The 21,364-nt window shown below is 38.8% G+C and overlaps 1 protein-coding gene across 7 annotated transcripts in view; it reads left to right on the top strand.

Moving 5' to 3' along the window:
* Positions 1-21,364, top strand: part of POMGNT1 (protein O-linked mannose N-acetylglucosaminyltransferase 1 (beta 1,2-)) — a 1,898,302-nt gene that overhangs the window by 442,259 nt on the left and 1,434,679 nt on the right. For all 7 annotated transcript variants that reach the window (XM_044085953.1, XM_044085951.1, XM_044085948.1 and 4 more), the window contains one exon: positions 19,279-19,377. In XM_044085953.1, the coding sequence (XP_043941888.1) occupies positions 19,279-19,377 (99 nt within the window). The remainder of the gene's footprint in view (positions 1-19,278; positions 19,378-21,364) is intronic.

The following is a 21,364-nucleotide window of genomic DNA, read 5'->3' as shown; positions in this document are numbered from 1 at the left end:
CAGCAGCAACAGCAGAATTACAGTTCTTGTCTTGGAAAACTGCTTTCCTGCTAGCAATCACTTCAGCAAGAAAGGTATCTGAGTTACAGGCATTAATGGCAGTACAACCCTTCTTTATCTTCCATCATGACAGAGTCTCTCTGAGAACTAACCCTACCTTTATGCCAAAAGTGGTCTCCAGAGTATCATTGAACCAAGCGATTCATTTACCTACATTCTTCCCCAACCCACAGAACAGGGGGGAAAGACTACTACATACCTTGGATGTGCACAGACAATTACGCTACTATCTGGACAGAACTAAGACCAGCAGAAAAACTGACCAGCTTCTGGTAGCATATGCAACAGGAATGCAAGGAAAAGCAATTTCAAAACAGACAATCTCAAAATGGATAGGAAATTGCATTCGATTTTGCTACTCTTTTCATGGAAAGACAACTCCTGAAAATATCAGACCTCATTCCACAAGAGCTACAGCCACCACTACAGCTTTCCTACGAGGAGTGGCTACCAAAGACATTTTAGAAGCTGCTACTTGGAGCTCCATGCATACATTTGCCAAGCATTATAATCTTCCCTTATATTCTAGATACCGAGCAGGTTTTGCAACTGCTGTTTTGCAAGGGATCTTAACTACACCATCTTTATCTTAGTGCCTCCTCCCCCAGTTTGGCTATGGTATTCTACCCATATGTTAGGACTGCAGATGCATCCTTGAAGGACATAGTACAGTTTTGTACCTACCATAAATGTAGATGTCCGATAGGTATGCATCTGCAGTCAGGATTACCCACCCTCCTTCCCCTCTGTGGTATTCCTAGGGTATTTACCCCTCTTTTAGCTAGGTGGGGGAATCTATTATGGTGTATTTGTTTGTATATATGTATATATATATATATATATATATATATATATATAGATATATTCTTATATTGTTTGCTCTCTACTGTTTGGAATTATTTGCATTTATCCAAATTTAGCCTTACCAGAGGGCACCTGGCATCTGGGGCAAGAAACACTGAGGAAAATGGCGTCGGCTGATGCCTTTATACCCAATAAACAGCAGCTATGACGTCGGGTGAAGTGCGACATCAGCCGAGGCCAGACCCAGACTTTGGAATTGCCGATCAAGGGCTGCCTGAGGCAGGACAACCCATATGTTAGGACTGCAGATGCATACCTATCGGACATCTACATTTATGGTAGGTACAAAACTGTACTTTTAGCTGTACCAGACAGAGGGCAAATATTAATGCAGTTGTTTGCCATTGTGTGAGCTTTAAGATTAAATATTTTAAAACCTACATAATATTGTTTTGGAATTTTTGATGCAATGTTTGACACCTATAGCTGTCAGTAGGAGTTAACTGCAGATGCACCTGGAGGCGTCACTCAAATTTGATGAGTTAAAAGCATTACTTTCCTGTCTGGAGCTGTACTGAGTTTCACAGGCTCTGCTGTCCGCCTTTCAAGATTCCTTTGAGGCTGGGCCATTGCAGTCACTGGTCTCCTTGATTCTTCCTTCCCCCATCTGTAAGAAGAAGAAATTGTTGGAAAGTTTTTGGTGTCAGGCTGGATTATTTTCTGCCTCAGACACTGATGGGTGACTCTGCTGTGGTCGGATGTGGTTCTGCTGACTGTTTTTTGATGGCTGTTCATCCATCTGCAGTGATTCTTTGGGAAGTCAAGGACATGTCCTTTGTGGTTGTAGGGTTGTCCTGTTAAGGAAAGGGAGAATCACTCTTGGTTTTGGGAGAAGAAGTAGGTAAAATTTAACCTCCTACCTGGGTTAGGATGCCTGACCTTGGGATAGTACTTCTGCCATCCATTTTGATCTTTTTCTAGGGAGTCTCCCAGGAAATTAAAAAAAAAAAAAAAAACACAAAGATTAAGAATGTGTCTTCTCGTGTTTACATTACTGTGGTCGGGGAAGAGTTGCTAGGATTTGCTAAGGAATTAATTTCTGTTTTTAATATTTTAAATCCTGTTTCTTCACTTCAAATTGAAAAAGAAAAAGATTTCCCTTTCATAGTGACACTGAATTTCAGACAGAAGAATGGAGTGGAGGGGGAATTTTTCTTCAGAGATTTCTCCCCAAGCTGAAGAATCTAATTCTGAGGAAAGTGTTTCTTCAGTTTTTCCTCCAGAAGAGCTATTTTTTTTCTGAGACTTCGGCTAAAATAAAAGCGGTATTTCAGTGGGAACAGAATTGAATCCCTTTTTCCCAGCAGAAGTATTATGATTTGTTGCATCTGGATATTCCATAGCGTGCATGTGTCCTTTCGGTTTCATCTGCTTTAGAAGATGTTTTCTTAACAGCTTGCAGCTTGCCTGATAGTCGCCTTTTGCTCCTAATTATGTATATAATTTCTATACTTCAGTATTATGTAAGTCTTTTATTTTGTTGTGTAATGTAATGTGTTATAAATGTGAAGCTTTTCTCCCCGGGCCTCTGCTAAAAAAGGACTTGTGTCCAGTCAGACATTCCCGGTAACCAAATGTAAAATAAATAAATAAATACATATATAAATAAATAGCCGATTATACAAGTATCTCAAACTCCTAAATATCTGATTTTCTAATCCTAAAGTAGACATAACAGTTATTTCCTAATCTAAAATTTGTACTGCTAAACAGATCGTTAATGCTAACCCCATTCCATCTGACAAGGATGGCAAAGCATTTGATAGATTTGTAAAGAAATCCTATTATGTTACTTTAAAAAGTCATAATTTTGAACTACCAGCATCACAAAAAATTTCTACTGGCATCTTTTGAGAACATGAGGAAGTTTACTGTTAACCTCCTCTCTTTTTTAAGAATTCATCGAATGCCGTACCTGTCTGATTCTCGCGTAAATTGTTCTTATCATTCTGCAGGTGCAGTGTCCAGAGCTACTACTGCTGATATGGGGTCAGAACATGTGCTTGATTACACACTTAAAATTTACCAGAAGATGTTAAAACTGAGATGTGAAATTCTGTTTGGCCCTTCTGCTTAGATAATTGAATCAATTTCCATCTTTCATCAGAAGTTTTAAGGGGGTGACCTACATTTTCAGCCCTCTCCATGTTCAATAAAAACTCTCTCTCTCAAACTCAGCACCCCTCTGCAAAAAAAAAAAAAAAAAAAAAAAAAAAATTTTTAAGCAGCAATGTGCCAAGAAACAGGGTTTAAAAAATAATGGTAAGGCTGTATAAAAAAAAAAAAAAAAAAAAAAAAAAAAAAGAAAGTCAGATGGCTACTTGCCTCTCCAGGTCCCTCACTCTTCCAACCCTAGTAGTCTATCCCTCGCCCTAGGTCTGCATCTTCTGCAGTGGTTGCAGATTGTCTAAGAAAAATAGTTTCTGGAATTCATCAAACAGGGATATAGATGGTAAGGGAATCCCTCCCTTCTTTTTAGGGGATTCCTTCTCATCCTGGTAAACCAGACATCCCTGCTTCTTCCAGTTTTGGAGCAAATGTCTCAGGGGGTCAGAGAACTAGCTCCCTCAGAATGGAAGCATATGTTTCTATTCAGAGCTCCTTCTAGGGCTAAAGAAAGAGGGAACATTAAGACCAGTCCTAGATCTGTCCTTTCTCAATCCTAACTTTCAGAATGTTATCCCGTCAAGCCTTTTTGCTTTCGTTCTCGTATGATAAGTTTAGACTTAAAATATGCTCACAATCACATTCATGTTGGCAAAGATTTGAGAGGTTTCTTAAGATTTTCTGTATCCGGCTTGTGTTAGTTCTCTGTCCTACTCAGTCTATCTGTTGCATCAAGGGTGTTTACAAAATGGGCAGCAGACAAATGCAGAAGCAGTGTGGTAAATACAGTAAAAAAATAAACAGGCAAACCAATGTGTTCTTGCACAAGAAGCAGTCGCTTTAATATGATAAAATCACCAGAGTCTCTGGTGATTTTATCGTATTAAAGTGACTGCTTCTTGAGCAAGAACACGTTGGTTTGCCTGTTTATTTTTTTAAGGGTATTTACAAAGTTTCTGTCTGCAGTAATTGTTTATTGCAGACTTCAAGGTATTTACATCTTTCTGTATGGACAATTGTCTTATTTGTAGACTTTTTTTCCAATTATCAAGATTCTTTTGTAAAGTCATACTCGGTCTGGGGTTTCAAGTGAACTTACAGACATTGTCTCTCATCACTTCACACAGAATGGTTTGCCTGGGATATCTTCTGGATATTTCCCTAGGAAGAGCTTTTCTTCCACCAAAAAGTGTAGAACTGTAGCAAGAAATCTTCCTGGGCTTTTCCATCCCATCTATCTGTTGTTATCATGATTCCATTGACAGAGAAAAAAAATCAGTTGTATGTCAGGTTAGCCTGATCTGCAGAGGTCTGCCATGCCCTGGTGCCTCCTTTAGCGCGTCTCCATTTTCATGTGCAAATCCCAATCCCATTCGGCTTCTGCTATGTGTATGCCATTTGTGACCTTTCTGTCTCCATGTCTGGGAAAGGAGCATGTTTGCTCAAATGGATTTTGATGCTTTTGCTATCTTCTCAGCCTAGCATAAGCCTCAGAAATTGTAGCCTTTGACCACTATTAATTCTGATCATGAGCCCAAAACCAGTGATTAGTTCGGTAAGAGGGCATACTTCTCTACCACATTTTCTGTTGGGGCTCCAAGTCATTTTCCTCATTTATTTTCTCATTGGATTCTATGTTACTTTTAGTTATCCTAGTTACACTTATTGCTCATGGAGCAAGCTGTGGAAAAGTGCGTCATGCTTTTTGACTATTAAGATGGGGAAACAGTGGAGAATGACCATAATATGACCTTACCCATGAAATGTAATGTTCCTTATTATATATACGTTTGATACTGCTGAGAGTCATTATTGGCACTTACTTGCAGGGAGAAAAATAATGAATGCTGTCCTTTCTTCACAAAAAGTTGTATCAAGCTGCCTTGGATCTTCCTGTCCAGAATGGGGTTGTCTTTGGGATATCCTGGTATGGGATGGAGAGAACCTCCAGGTGAGAAATAAATTATTGTTCATAGTGGAAGGCATTTACATTACTTTCCTTTTTTTCTTACACTAGACTTAAATAGCTGAGTAAGAAAAAGAGGCCATCTTGCTATAACAGGAGGCCTGCCAAGTGTCACTTGTTGTTTTCAACCACCAAGCCACCTGCAAAACCTCTAGAAAGGTTGGCTTCTGGTATTGCCCCACAGCAGTCTTGCTTATAGCTGAGACTTGCCCATGGCAGTTAGGTTCTAAAGGTTTGTGCTGGCTTGAATGTTCATCACAGAGAGTAGATTGGTACTGTATATGATGAAGAAAAGACATGTTTTTTAATCTGCACACCTTCCCCACCCCACTTGTCGTCCTCTGGATGACTACTTAGTTTCATAGGGCCAGGTCAGCAGCCACTCAGTTCTTTTTGGCAAAAGGCGTTACATAACTGGTGCCTGTGGCAGAGTGAAGAATAGACTACCACTGTCAACTGTGTTTATAATTGCATTTGTAAAGTTTGCATGATCATCCTTCAGTCTATAATGCTGTTAATAAGGATTTTTTAAATGGTCTCACAAAATATGATGGATTGCTACTGACATATCTGTGTATGGGATCCACTTCGACATTTGTAAGCTTCAGTTTCATTACAGAGTGTTGCCCTTTGGTCTCCGCTTTACCCAGAAATCTTTATCAAAGTGTTAGCCATGATGGTGTGTAAGCTATGGTATACTTATTCTCAGATTACTGTCTGATGTAATCCTCATCCCAGAGTTTCTGTTTGGTGTTGATTTGGACTTTGATTTAGCTGCTGTCACTTTTGATAGCTATCAGTTGGGAGAAGTATACGTTGCTTGTGGTTCATTACACTTAGTTTATCAGAATGTTGAGTTTGACAGCAGAGATGGTGCTAACTGTACCTCTGGCTTGCCTTCCATATGAGTGTTGTTCTGTGGCCAGGCTGCTGTCTGTGGTGTCAGAGTCCTTATTTCCTTTTGGATCTGCTGCTGGATGTTATCTGTGCCTTTGGTTCCTGAATTAATAGATTCTTCATCTAGCCAGGAGAAAGTGATTCCTTTTTATCATACAATAGCTGTTTGGTAATATAGTTGAAATACTTTAGGGCTGCCTTGAATCTTTAAAATTAAGGGACCACTGTTGTGAATCACATAAAAATAATCTCGAAATTGTGAATGGTTTTGTTGGCCTTCATTTCTGTAGAGTTGCTGTTGGAGTGAGATTAGGCAGAGAAACAGGTGGTGTGGCAGATGAACATGACTGGGGCGGGGGGGGGGTATACATTCAGAACCTGTCTGCCAGGAAGTGTAGTGTTTGACAATGAGGTGTCAACTGAGCATGCTTCTGATGGTGGTCTACATTCCAATGGAGTAAAGTGTCCTAACATTCATAATTGGATACATTGACAGATCTCTATTATAGGAGTAGATGGAAAGAGAAAAGGTCTAGATCAGTGATGGCGAACCTATGACACGCATGTCAAAGGTGACACACCACAATGTTTTAGGTGACATGCCAGCTTTCCCCAACACCCGAGTTAACAAAGAAACTCCTTTTGCATTCATTGCTCATATGCAATGCATTGACTCATATGAAGTGCATTGAATTGTTTTGTGCCAGGAACAAGTTCAACAACACTGCTATAGAGGTAAGGAAGTTCTTAACCTCAGATACTAATTCGGTGTACTCTTTTGGTACAGTCCGCAAAGGGCAGTGCTGAAATTGTTTTCTCTTCATGGTTACACTTCTGCAAAAGGCAAGTAGTCCGCATTTCTAAGTGTGTGCTGATTTGCATTCCTCTTAACTGCCCTCTTAATCCCTCCTAAAACTGGTGACTTTTTAAACTTAATAATGACAATAATTAGATTTAAAAACTTATTTTACTTCAGAAAATGTATATTAATTCACGTTCCTTTTTCTGTCAGTGTCTCAAATTAATATTACTAGCAGTTTAAAAATGGCCATGTCTCTTTCTCTTATCATTACTTTTGTCCCTGATTCTGTTGAGATTTATCCCTGATGTATTGAATGCTATGCTGTTTTATTTATTTATTGGTTGTTATTTTTTTTTTGGGGGGGGTGACACCAGCAGTGTCAGTTTAGGCATTTTCTGAATTTTTGACACGCCAAGCAAAAAGGTTTGCCATCATTGGTCTAGATCACCTTCAGAGATGTGGCATTCTTGAGATTGAACTGATCACAATGAAGGAAAATGTAGAGCTCCTCAGATTCTGATCACTTGATGGTTAATTTCCCAGGACTGAATCAGAATGCTTCCCTTTATCCATTAATTCCTTGTCTAGTCACACAATTTTACCCAGAAAGACCAAAACTGATTACTCTGATCCCTTTTGGTCCAGAGGATGCCAGGCAATTGGACTTGCAACTGCTGTCTTATATAGACAAGGTCCCTGTCTAAGCAGTGAGGACCCCTAGCATTAAGGCTGGTCACCTGTGTCTGCCTTAAGATGTGGTTGCTGCAGTAATCCCTTTTATTCCAAGAGATCTTAACATAGAATTCTTTGAACTGCCTGGAATCCTGCTGCTTGGCTAACTAATGGCACTGAGTTGAAGACTTATCTCTACATGGCTAATAATTATCTGTTTCTCACATTTGGTGACTCTAGAAGTTGTAAATGTGTCTGATGTAGGATCTTGGTGTGCAGTAATAGTGCATGCTGTGGCCATTTTTGTATATCATGGCTGTATGAAGACTAGAACTGTGTCCCAGGAAGGCTAATTAAGCAGTTTCTGAGTAAAATAATTTACCTCTCTCTTCTGGTGAAGAACCTTTCTCCTTGATACTTAGTTTATGATTAATATGCGGTATGTATTTGTCTCCTGATGCCAGTAGTTTCATGAATTTGTAATTTGTGTCCTGAAGACTATATTTCCATTAGCCGTGGTTGCAGCTATGTTAGATGATGTCATTGAGTATGGGGCTTTAGCCCCTTGCTCTTCTCTGCAGTGACCATTTAAATAATTGTAATAACTCTGAGGATGAAATCCCATGCATTGTGTGAGCCCCCTCATGCAGGATACTTACTTCGTAAAATAACAAGCTTTTATCCTTTATGACTGTGCATAATTCACTAGAAGTCAGCCATTCCTTCAACTAAGTGGTGGCTACCAGCTCAGGTAGATAGGGTCTTGCAGTTGTTACAGAGGATTAAGGCTATGATGTGTAGTTTGATTCCCTTAACCCTTATTTGCCTGCTGTGTGACTTTCTGCAAGTCACTTAACAAGACAATGCTTGGATGCAAATGAGAATTTGTAGACTGCAAGCCTATTAACTATGTATTAGCACATAATTCTGTAAGGATCAGTTTTCCTTGAGAATAAATCATCAGTCTTTCTATAAAGTGGTGTCTTACATTTTGCTCATTCAGTTAATTCATGTCCTGCAGTTTTTCTCAGGGGCTGAAATCAGGAAATCAAAAATCATATTCTCCTCACATTGGATATCCACGGCCACATATTTTTATTTTATGTTTGTAATCAATTATTTTTTGTTACCCAGGTTAGTCCTACTAGGTCTGTGTCCTATTTTTAGGTGAATCCCAAGATGGTATCCATATTTACTAGGGGAAATTTGGCCAAGGCTTCAGGGAAACTTCTCTACTCTTTTCATGAGAAGAGCTGTAAATTTAATGCAAGTACTTGTACTCAAGTGCTGTGGTGTATTTTTCATTAGCCTGAACTACCACCACATCAGGCAGATAGACCCGCAGTTTGACATCTCATCTAGAGGCCAGCACAGTTAGGAGTGCAACACCCTCTCCCCTCAGTATTGGAAAAAGTGAATATAAGAACCCATTTTAGGAATAGAAACCCACAGCCTTCTGATCTTTCAATGTTAAAGGCTGGTGTGCTGTATGTTGAGCCACTGACTCTTGTGGTTCGTCCACTGCAGAGACCAGAACACTTGAAGATGGGCTAGTTGGTAGTTTTCTTGCTCCTGACAAGGATGGTGTTGCAGATAACAGATCTTTTTTCTGATAGATTCTTATCTGCATTATTATTTTCTGACCATAAAACTAACAAGTCATTAACCAATGCTGTCATTATCTGACTGTTGCTTACTTAGGAATCTGTCCATAGCAGACATCTGAATTGTGATCTCTTGGCGTTAAAGGTCATAGCTTCTGTTAAGCACTTTAGATTGACGTTCATGTTACGTTAGTACAGCATTCGCCATTTGGTGCTTCAAGACTTATTTACCTGAACTGCTTTGAGCTTTTCCAGCTTTTTTCTCCTCTTTTGGGATTGTTTTGTGGATACTGCTTGAAGATTCTACCTGATTGTTCCACACACACTGTCGAGGGCCCCTTTCGGCATAAACTAATGTCATTAGTCACAGCATCATTTGAACTTTGAGAAGAGTTATCTGCAATGGTTTAGTTTTACCCTTCCACTGTTATCTTTGTATGCAGAGATCTTCAGATGGATGAGATAAGATCCCTTTCTAAGTTTTACTGTTTTATATTAACTATTTTGTTTAAAATATGAGTCAGCCTTCCTTTGATTATAAGATGGCTCGAGATTGGAGTTCTGGAGAGTGCGTATACCTTTACCCTGGACTAGGGATTCCTCAGTGTGGATGAATGTATGCATCCCTGAAGACAGAAGCTTTAGAATTAAAAAGTCAACTTGCTGAGAGATCATAAATGAAACTTTGTCCAAGTATTTCACAAACTGAACAAGTCCCTCTTGAAGATTAGCTAATATGAAGGGAGAACCTTTTTGAAGTTAAGCTAATATGGAGTACTCTGATATCTGTTATATATAGGCCTTCGTGTTCCATTTATGTTTTATGCATGGATTGATAAACAGACCTGTAAATGGCTAACACATGACATTTCCTTTGACTAGAATAAATCTGATAACCTTTTCACAAGAATTTTAAAGCTTGCCAACTAGAGCAGCAGCAGCGTCTACTGCCTAAAAATGCCCAGCTGAAAGCATTTGTGAAGTTAAAATAGATAATATTCACAACATTCCCAAATATTACATTTTAAAAATGCAAAGTTCAGCTGAATTTTCAACAATATTCCTTTTAGGTATCCTCGTAGCTGTTTGTCTACTGCCTTACTCCTTGACTTTGGTTCCACATTTTTTTGGTATCTTCCCATGTGTTGTGCAGTTGCAAGAGGCCACCCAAAAGAAAGATTCTACATTTTTATTATTACATTTTCATTATTACATTATTTTTTATTTGATTTTGTTGAGTGGGAAAGTCTGACTGGGTGCATCTATTTTCAGCAGTGGCCAAGCTTTATTACATAACATTTTTAATTAACAGTTTAATTTAGTAGATCTTAGGAAGAATTGTTTGTCGAACTTGAGAGTCCTTGCAGTAGTATATTTTTTAATGCTGAGCATTTTATGGGATAGTACATTAGTTTATATGCAGTAAGTACCTGATACCATAACAGTAGATGTCCTTCTCTTCACTGTTGCTGTATTCTAAAAAGAAGGCATCTCCCACCCGAGGTAGCATGACACTCGGCCAGTTTATAAAAGAGTAATGATCTTGTATCTGCTGTATGTCACTTCCCACACAGAACATAATGCATAAAAGGGACATAAGGATGCAACTACCAGTCCATGCATATCCAGAAGGCAAAAATGCAAAAGAAAAAGAAGAATCCCTCAGCCAGAAGGGAAGCTATAACAAAAAAATATAACAAACAAGAGGGCTTCTAAGGGAGGAGCGAATATTGCAACAGTGAAGAAGACATCTGCTGTTACAGTAAGATTTTATACAATTGTACTATGTCCTTTTATATCACTCTTGCTGTATTCTAAACATAAAGGGGAATAAAAAAGCTCAAGAAACAGAAAGGGAGATGGAAGGCTGAGAAGAGCCTTCAATAAACCTATATAAAATGTTTTTAGCAAAGCTTGCTTTGGCTCTAGAAACCTTATCCAGTTTATAATGGTTAGTAAAGGTATGCACTGAAGACCAAGTAGCAGCTTCAAGGATGAAATTGGTATCCAACCCCTTGAAGAAGGCAGCAAAAGAGTCAACAGCCCCCAGAAGAATAAGCTTTAACAGGAGCAGACAGTAATTTGCCATGAAAAGTGTAACAAAAGGAAATGGCCTTAGATATCCACTAGGAGATGGTATGCTTAGAATCAGTCAAATTCAGTGTCCTGGGATGAAAATAAACAAAAAGGTAATCAGAATTGTGAGTGGCTTTAGTTTTATCCAAATTGTACCTGAGCTGCAAATTCACGGTATGCAGGACCCCTCAATAGCAGACTGAGGAAAAGGGAAAGGAGGGGAGTTGTACTGACTGATTCAAGGACAACTTATTTTCTTCCTTGGGCATAAAAGGATTGGTATGAAGGGACACCCTGTCCATGTGAAAAACCAAAAAAATTAGGAATGGCCATAAGGGCCTGTAGCTCAGAAACACTCCAAGCAGAAGTTAGCAGCAACAAAACAGTCTCCTAGGTACAATGTTGCAAAGAAGCAGAATCTGCAGGCTCAAAAGGAGCCTGAATCAACTTTTCTAAAACAAAATTCATGTCCAGAGGAGGAGGAGGAATAGGTTTCCTTGAAGGCCTAATTTGCAGGATGCCTTTAAGAAATTGACCTCAAAATGAGAAGCCAAAAGAGAGGATTCAAGGGCAGACAAACAGAAATGTCAGACAAATGGGCCTTCAGAGAAGAATAGGCCAGGCCAATCTGGAGAAACTCAAATAAATAAGACCGGACCAGAGGGACCCCCACAGAAAAAGGGTCCTGGTTACGAGCATGGCACCAGATAGAAAATCATTTCCATTTGGACATATAAGATTTTCTGGTTCAGGATTTCCCTGCCTCCTATAAAACCCTGAGCATACATCCTTAGAAAACTAGTGTCTGAAAGGGATCAAAATGCTGTCACCCACAGTGTCAGCTGAAGAGTGGACAAGTGAGGATGGATGATAGACCCCTTGTTCTGTGTGAGGAGGTCCAACCGGTGAGGTACTTGTGGTGATTTTCCCTGGCTAGATGCATTAGGATGTGGAACCTGTGCTGTCTTAGCCAAGGAGGAGTCACTAGCAAGATTTTTGAAAGTACAGCTGAGTCTTCTGCAGAACTCTTGGAAGAGAAGGGAAAGCATAAAGAAGTCTCCCCCCTTCCAAGGAAAAGAAAGGGTGTACATTCCAATGTTTACACTTTAAAACTTAGTTTGTGAAGGTGTTATTAACAACTTACTCTGAGGAACAAAAATCAAAAAGCATGTTACTTTGCTTCATGAAATTTTCTTCCTTTCCAGGGCCTTAAGCTTTAAGACAGGAGAGAGAGAAATCCTGTCATTAATGCCAGGCCATTTGTCATTCGTGATAAAAAAAAAAAAAAAAAAAACCTTGGGGAGCAAAGTTAGAACTAAAGGAACTTGAATGGCAGATTTTGCTACATGCAGATAAATGGCCTGGCATTGTTCTCAGAGTAAGTTGTTAATAACATCTTCACAAACATTAAGTTTTAAAGTGTAAACACTGGAATTTTAGTGTGGCAATACAACATTCTTATTTGACAAGGTTTTCAAATATAATGTTTTTAAATATTGTATTTTAGCACACATTCAGCAGTATGAATGGTGAGACTAAAGGGGTCATTTTTATGTCAGGTTTGTGCTGGTTGTTTCCCTGTGCCCAGTTAGATGCATCTGTGTATTATTTAAATGCTTGCCTTGTTCTACAGCTTTGTCTGAAGAAGTTTACACTGTTTTAAACGATAGTGCTTACATCCTTTATATTTTTTCTACATTAAAAACCTTTGTTTTACATCATCGTGCTTTGGATTTTTGTGCTTGTTGGAACCTGATCTGCCAGACCTTTTACATTTTGTCCCTAAGCCATTTAGAAAGAGTTGATGTCCAAGGAGGAGCAGGTACTGAAACCCTTAAGGGGGCTCTAGGGGCATCAAGACAGGGAAAACAAGTCCTGGGTGAACTCTTGCAATTCCCTTTGAAGACCTTTAGGGCAGACTGAAATATGCTTCATTTTTTTTGTCTTTTCTTGGAAGGGATATCAGCCCTGACAGAAAAAAAAGAGTTTCTGACCCTTGGCAAGATTCAGTAAGAGAACCTGGAACCTCCTACCTAACCAGTATCTGTGGAATCCCTCTAGGACCCTCCAAGATAATGAACTGCGGTTCTCCCTCGACATCCAGAGAAGACGCCTGCAAAACATCACTGGATTTGTGAAAAGACAGATCTGTGCCAACCTCTGATGGGGTTGCAACAGAGGAATCTGATGTAGATGCTGACTGACATGCAGAGCTGTTACCCACTTCTAGAGGGATGTCCAGTGGAATCTGGACAGCTAAATAATCTGGCAGAGACTTCTTGGCCACCTTCTTACCTAGCAGGAGTATCTCAGGGTTAAAGGATTCTGCCATTGTACCTGGGTTAACTGTTTAAGCTGTTGGTTTACAAGATATATGGCCAGGGAAGACAAACTGCTTCTGAGTGTCTTAGGCACAAGTGCCTTACAGATACAACAAGAGGTATGATCAAGGGAAGGACCCAAACAAAAAAGACACTGTTCGTGATGGTCCTTATGGTGGGGAATCTGCCTCCCACAATGACCAAGAAAAGGAAAAAAAAAAAAAAAAGCAACCCCAATGGGGCACTTAACTGGAGATTAGGTATTCAGTGCAGCAAAAATGTGTTCAGACCAGCTAGCAGTAATGGTAGCAAAGAAGTACTGGGTAGTTGCATCTGTATGTCCCTTCAGTGCCCCATGTTCTGCGCAGGGAGCATAAGTGTAACTTATGGTTCATACAAGATCATTAGGGTTTTGTATACTGCCTAAGCGTCGGGCTGCTGTGGGCGAAAGATGACTTCTGTTTTGAATACTGCAACAGTGATATAGACGGACTTCTATTATGTTCTTCGTGATTCACTATTGCATGGTAATTGTACACAACTGTACTTTCTATCCTGTTTAGTTGTCTTAAGACTTCACACTGGTGAGTTCTGTGTGTAGCATTGGTAGCGAATTTAGCAACTTTATCACAGCAAGAAGATAGTGTAGTCTTTAGCATAGCACTCAAGGATAAGAGAAGCATAAAGAAGGGGTTGTAGCAAGTAGGTTAAGGCTAAGAGTTTTTCTTGGTGTATCATTTTAAGTATTAGTTGTCCCTGTAGAGGGAACCTAGTTTTTTTGTTAATTTGAAGTATGTGTAGGTTTAATTTAAGGTTGTTGTCTGAATACCTAATACTTTAGTATGGATCACTAGTTCAATTCTAGTGTTGTTTGCAGCTGTGACCATAAAAGATTAAATTTGGTTCAATATTGCTGTGACGTGGAAAACATTAACTTTGTTATATTAGGGTTGAGAAGCGGTTTTGAAGTGTGATTATGTATTTATTTGTCTTTGTTTACTGGGAAAGTCCAACTGGGTAATACCCATTTTCACCGGAGGCCCGTAGAGAAAAGCTCCATTTGCTTACATTGCATTATGCTAAGTTCCGGTTAAACAAAGAGTAGTTACATTTATACACAAATAGTTTCATTTATACATTCTAAGATTTTACAGAGGTGGAAGTTACTAACGAGAAAGCCCACGTGCAACTTAGTGAATTGTACAGGCAGCAGTTTTGTATAAAAATTGTTTTGTCATTTTAGATATAGGGTGAGTATTCGGTTTAAGAAGAGTATTTGGGGATTTTTGTATGGTGAACATAAAGTCTTAACTTTATAATGAGGATGTGCAGGACCAGGATTGGTTAAGATGTTTTTTTAAGCAGTGATTTAAAACTATTGAGTTTGTCAGAGAGTTTTTTGTGTGGGGATACTATTCCAGAGTTTAGCAACATATCGGGCGTACAGTGAGTCTCCTGCAACATTATTTGACAGACATATTTGTAAGGAGTAAGAATTTGTTAATAGAGCGGAGGTCCCTTGCTGGACAGAAAGTAATCAGTTTTATAGTGTAGGGCAGGGCATTTTTCTGGATGATTTTTTGTGCTGTAGTTGGTTGTGAATTTGTTATGTAGTTTTGTAATTCAAGCCAATTTAATTACTTTAAGCTGTGACAATGGTGGGTCTTGTGAGGGAGATTGGTGGCAAATTTAGGTATATTATTGTAGCAAGAGGTAAGTTTCTTTCTTTGAGTATTAAGTTCATTAGGATAGGAGCTGCTTATAAGAGAGTCTGCAGTAAGAAGGTGCAGTATCTGTAAGGAATCCATTGATGATGTAAAGGGAGCCTAGTTTCTGGTATGTAGATTTAATGGTGTGCAGTATATGCTGGCAATATTTGAGATTGTCATTTATTATAATTCCTAACGGTTTACTCTGAGTTACAGTTACAATGACAGTATTGTTTGCTGACCTTATGGTAAAAGATTACATTTGATTGTGGCATTTTTTTTGACGTGAAAAGCATTAACTTAGTTTTCTTGGGGTTGAGTATGAGGTTTGATTCTTTTTGCCAGATTTCTACTTGGTTTCTTATTATGTGAGATTTTCACCATAACAGCAGATCTTCAGGAACTATGCTCTTGTAGCACAGATAGCCATGATAATGTTGCAGTCCTTTCCATTTTGGTCTGCCTTGTATATAAATAATTATTATATGATTATACTCACTATGGTTGACTAGCAGGCACTGCAGTGTTTATCACTAGAGAAACTGAAGTTTTCACGGAGCAGTTTTTTCTGATAAAAACTCGCATGTGACATAATATTTAGCGTGAGACTGACATTTTCCAGCAAATTGGGAGTGCAGATATTACAAGAAAACTTAGTTCTTTGTATAAATTATGAAAGTAAGTATAAACTCATTTGTTACACTTATGTAGGAGTCTCCAAGGTCTTCTCTATATATTCATAGATTGTTACTAGGCTAACTACCCGGGGGGGCTTTCTAAGCCTAGCCAAGTTTTCCAAAAAGAATAGTGATAACCTGTATCCAAATAGGACATGAGAGCCAGGCATTTATAAGCTATCTCTGTCCATAAGGGACTTGGGGGCCAGGCCCGGCAGGCATTTCCTCTTCCCTTTCCACTGGTCTAGGTTGCACTTAAACTGGGTAGTGGATGAACTCAACTTCACGTGGATGGATGTTTCATAGGAGGGGCAATTTCTGTGGCACATATATGTCTCTCCAGCATGTTCTATTTAAGTTGTAGATAAAATTTAGGTCCCTACTCCTTGTATTTCTGGTACTGTCTGACTTATGAATATGTTAGAGTTTCATAAGTGTGGGATCTGCAGGTGCCTTGTAAGCCAGGTATAGATCACCCCTCAGCAATCTATAGGAGAATAAGTAAAACAAAAGGACTGTAGGGTGCTCTATGTAAGGCAAGCTTGTTACACCTTGTCTTCTTTTGAGTAAGGAACTTCTGAGGTCACACTGGTTGCTGCATATGCCTGGTCAGGTATGTACCAAAGGGAGCATTGTACTCCATGATTGGTGTGATAAGGACAGAGTACAGTGTGATAATGACCTCTTTGGACGTCATGCTGTTACTTATAAGTTGTGCATAATAAAGGGATTTCTTCATCACTGTGGCCACTTGGTGGTCGAAGGTGTCTTTTGGTGAGCATTTTGTACAGCTGGGGTCTGTATTATAAGAACAAATGCTTAAAATGTCAAGTACATAGTTATCGACACATTTTAAGTGAATGTTCGTTTAGGTGAATACATAAGGTTGAAACTCAAGTTATCAAACTTTTGTTTGGCCAACCCCGTTTCCCTAATGCCGTAGTGAATATGTATGTTCAACACACATAACTCATAAGTTAACCCACATAACCTACATTCATTCTAAATTTTAAAGTAAATAAACTAAACTTATTCATGAATAAGTGAGTGTATTTTTAAATTAGATAAATCCACCCTTGTGAACCCATTTGTTAAATTCACACTGACTGCTTTACACTTTCAACAGCATTGCAACAGCACGTAGAAAGTCGTATTTACTGTATTCAGCTTTATTAAACAACACAGTTTGCAATCTATCATGTTTCTTCAAAGTTTTCCTTTACTTGGGTAAAAGGGGACATCCAGACTTTAATTGTAACCTTGTTTCATTAACTTTATTCTGTTCCCAAACCAAAACAGACTGCACAGAAGGAATATCGCAGGTACATCTTCTTAAAAGACAACAAATCCTTCAGTGCCATCCTTCCACATGATTCTAAGTATGTAGTAACGATAACTTATTCAAGTCAGACACATTCCAAAAGTTGACAGGAAAGATAGCAAGAAATCTTCAACAAGAATACAATCTTGTCTGTTTACATGTACACCCTAAAACGTAAACATCTGAGAAATAAGCTAGTAAGTCTTTACCTGCAATTGGAAACACTTTCGATAACTCCATAAATGCTGGTACAACCTTAACTTCTTTCAGAAAGGATAAAGCAATTAGTTTCTTTACTGAAAGTTGAAAAGAAACTGATTTTCTGTACAGACTTGCTAACCCTAATGATTTTAATTTCCTCCAAATAGCTTTCGTAAAGTGAAATAAACATCCTTTACATAGTACATCAGGAAAATTGCTTTTAACACTTCATATTGCTGCTATTTCAAAGTTAGTGAGAATAAACTTTACTGATGCATGTAAGTTAGCTTCAGACAAAAGGTCAAACAGACATTCCCACATAAAGTTATAACATTCACTGTTTTATAATACTCCCCCACGACTTCAGGGGAAAACAGTGTTGCATTCGCCATTGTGTTAACAGCACATGTGTATCACAATAAAGTGAGTGACTCGGTATGTTTTATAGCAGTTATACGTAATTACAGCTTACGGGTGCAGTAAATAAAAGTTTTGTAGGACTCTATCTGTTACAACTACATCTTTAATTATATTACTATTTTGTAGTGGTAATATTAAATATTATTTAAACCTATTACTTTTACTTAGCGTACCTGAAGAGAAGTGTAAGGAATATCAACGTGTTTACGTCAGCCATTGCTTTTGCGTGTGTTTGCTGACTATGCTTCTTCATATTGACAGATTTAGACATTTGAGTTTTCGGTTTTAAGTACGTTTGCTTAAAAGGTGTCGATAATGTACTCGACATTTTAAGCGTTCATTGTTATAATATAGACCCATACATCTCTGCCATATAGGGATGTTTTCTGTCGGTCATTATTTATTACTGTGGTATTTCCAGAATGAAATTTCATAAAAAGGGTCAAAATTGAAGTGAGATCCTAGTACAGTTTGTAAAGGCTGAAAAAATAGTGCAGACCTAGAGCTGTGTTGCTGCTGGTGAAGTTTTCCCTTGTCTGTGTTGCCACCAGTCTGGGTTCAGTGGTGACTCTGGTAGCTAAAGAACCATTCAGGGAAAGGTTCATGTATTGAGCATTCTAGCCACTCCACTCGCAGCTGCCAGCAAAGATGGACTAGCAGCAGGAGCAGTGAGGGAGGTATAGAAACTAGAATGACATTGTGATGTGCACTTTCTTGGAAAAAAATTACAAAATCAAGGCTCTGTCCGCATTTGTTACAAGTTGTACATGGCCGACCATCAGCAGTAATTGCCCCCCACCCCACCCCACCCAATGTGTCTGTGAGCCAGCGCAGGGCTTGCAACAGTGATCAGGAAGGCTCCATTCCCTTGAGGTGAAGTTCTTACCCTTGGAGATGCAGTGGGGTTTTATCCTATAGTACTTTGCTCAATTAAGAGATGCTGTGAGAAAACACAAGACAGGGAAGACAGCATGGTTTGGCTGTGCCTAGAAGCTGGAGTCAGTATTTGATGGAAGGAGGTCTGCTGAGAAACAGAAGCATAATCAGTGAAAGTTCTGATCATTTCCTTGAGTATTTTGAAAATGTGTGCTGATCTGTTTCAGATGTGCTTTAAAGTTTACATAAGTCCTATTTTACTGTGTTGAAAATCTCTTGTACAATGTGCTTGACAACTTGATTGCGAACTTTATTGCCGCTGTATTAGCAATCCTTGGTTATCTTTAAGGGGCAGCAAAAGGCAGTTGTTATCATATTGTTATGATGGCTCAGATTCTTTGGTGGCAAGCACTGTGTTATTTCTCTGTATTTCTGCATCTTACATTTACCTCCGCTCAGTCATTGAGCAGAATTCAGTAAATAGATAAAGTGGCTGGATATATTCTGACGAAAGCACTTAAACTTTTGGTGTGATCAACTTTATTCTTCAAGGTGTGTGGATTGCTGACTCAAACAGATGGTGTTTATTTAGTTGGAGAACGTTTTCCGTACTGGAATTCAGTAAATGTTTGAGCAGTTGCATGCTTTTACATGCTTTTAAGTTTTATTCAGCATGCTATATGACATTTTTGTGTTTACTTTCTAGGACAAGTGTATGGTGAAAAGCATTCCAAGTCTCCTGCTCTGTCAACATGGGGAGACCCTGTATTGTTGAAAACAGAAGTGCAGCTTTCACCTGCTGAAGGTAAGTGTTAATCCACATCAAGGAGATTTGAGGCAGGATGATAACCATCAGTAATGAAAAGTGAACTTGTTTCACTTTAAAGTAAATTATTTTTTTTATCTTGTAGTTAATGTCTTCAGTATGGAGAGCATGTCTGTCTTTCTGCAGATATCTGAGGATGATAGCTGGCAATTAGGACAACCTTCTGTTTTTCTCAACTGCCAAACTAGTATGTGCGTTTCCTCTTTTATTCAGCTTTATTTGTTAGGTTTGGGAGCTGGGCGTGAATCTTTGAAGAGCATTACACAGTTACTGTCTCTGGATCTCAAGTGTGAGGAAAATAAATATCTTTGGGTGTACTTTTTTGTGACATTGGTACAACCGTGGAGATGGGTGATCCTAATGATAACAGTTTGCCATACTGAGCTGTGTAATGTACTTCATATCTGAGTATTGCCTGTAGTACCACAACTCCCACCTACAAAAGGAACAAGGAAGTGGGGTTGGGGCTTTGCTGACCTTGCTAATGTACAAACAGCATCAGACTTCAGTAGCAGGCATTTGTATTTCTCAAGGATCTAGTGATAATGTGTTGTACATTTTCAGTCTTTCTAGTAAGTTCAGAATCACCATCACTGTAGCATGGCTTCCTTTAAGTCTGGTTATCTGTTGGTTGTTTGAGATCAGTCACTGCGCAGGGGAAAGCATACAGGATATCTTTTCAGACAGGCAGTGGGAAAGCATCTCAGTGTTGTCATTATTCTGAAGTGCTTTTTATCTGAAATTAAATATCTGTAGTTTAGTGTAAATTTATGTTTTAATTATTTTGATGGGTTTGAGTGTAAAGGTTTGCTCTGATATTGTCTCTTCTGTCCAATTCTCAATTAATGGGTTATCGGATCACTCTGTGATCCAGCTTTGGCCACTCTCAGGCTTTGGATCCAGTGCTGAGGCGCATCCCCTTCCCTTAAAACCCTGCCTGGAGGGAGATACCACAGATCTCATTTGCAGCTTGGTTACTATGGATGTGGTCTCCTTTGCTTAGCCTCATTGAATAGAGAAGTATGAATTTTTGTGGTGAGTTCTCACTTTCTTTTGCTTGCAGTTCTATCCCCATTTCTTTAGACCTTCCATTACCTTTTTATAAAACAGAAAAGTTTATATAAAGGTATACTTGTAGGTAAGAAAGTTCCTTGTTTCCTCTTCTTATGTCACCTTTTAATACAGTTGTTATAGTTGTATTTGTAAGAGATAGTTAATAGTTTGGCTTTTAGTGTCTTGGTTTAGTTACATAGTTTTTTCTAGTTAAGGTGATGGGTGGTTTATTATGATTGCTGCTGCTGCTGTGTGTGTGTGTGTGTGTCCCCTTCAGTTTGCCGACATTCCAGAATGCCAACAACCATATGGCCGACACCATATGATTGACATTTGGAATGCCGACAATGCGGAACCGGCATCTCACTATAGTGCGGAATGTAAAGATTTCCATTCCTGCACTGTAGTGCGATCTCGGAGTTGGTATATTGAAGTTGTGTGGGGTGGATCCAAATCACCAACATTCCCAAAGCCAATGTTACCCGCGCGGTAAGTAAACCCTTGGCCATCCCGACGGAATAAACTACCTGAAAAACACTAATCCACTGATATGACTACTTTGAAGTTGCTACTTGCTTTTAAGCTTCATGGACACTTTCCATTAACATGTGTTTAAATGCTTGAGTTTTATAGCTTGACCTCATGCTTTTATGTAGTGTGTTACTGATCTACACTTCTACACTGCTTTTTTTTATTTCTTTTGCTTTTTGTTATACTTACTTGCTGGTTAAACTTACTTGCAATCTAACTGCATATAAATACAAAAGCTTAATTTTTACAGCTCAAACACACAGGCTTTTGTAGCAAGCTTTTACACCACTCATCCACACAAATTCACTACTTTTACAACATATTCTAAGTTGTTTTACCAGTACTATGATTTTACTAACATCATTTTGATGTTATTTCTCCA

This window comes from Protopterus annectens, chromosome 10.part0 (genome assembly GCF_019279795.1).
Source record: "Protopterus annectens isolate FY-2018-M chromosome 10.part0, PAN1.0, whole genome shotgun sequence".
Taxonomy (NCBI): Eukaryota; Metazoa; Chordata; order Ceratodontiformes; family Protopteridae; genus Protopterus; species Protopterus annectens.
This window is presented reverse-complemented; position numbering and strand designations above follow the sequence as displayed.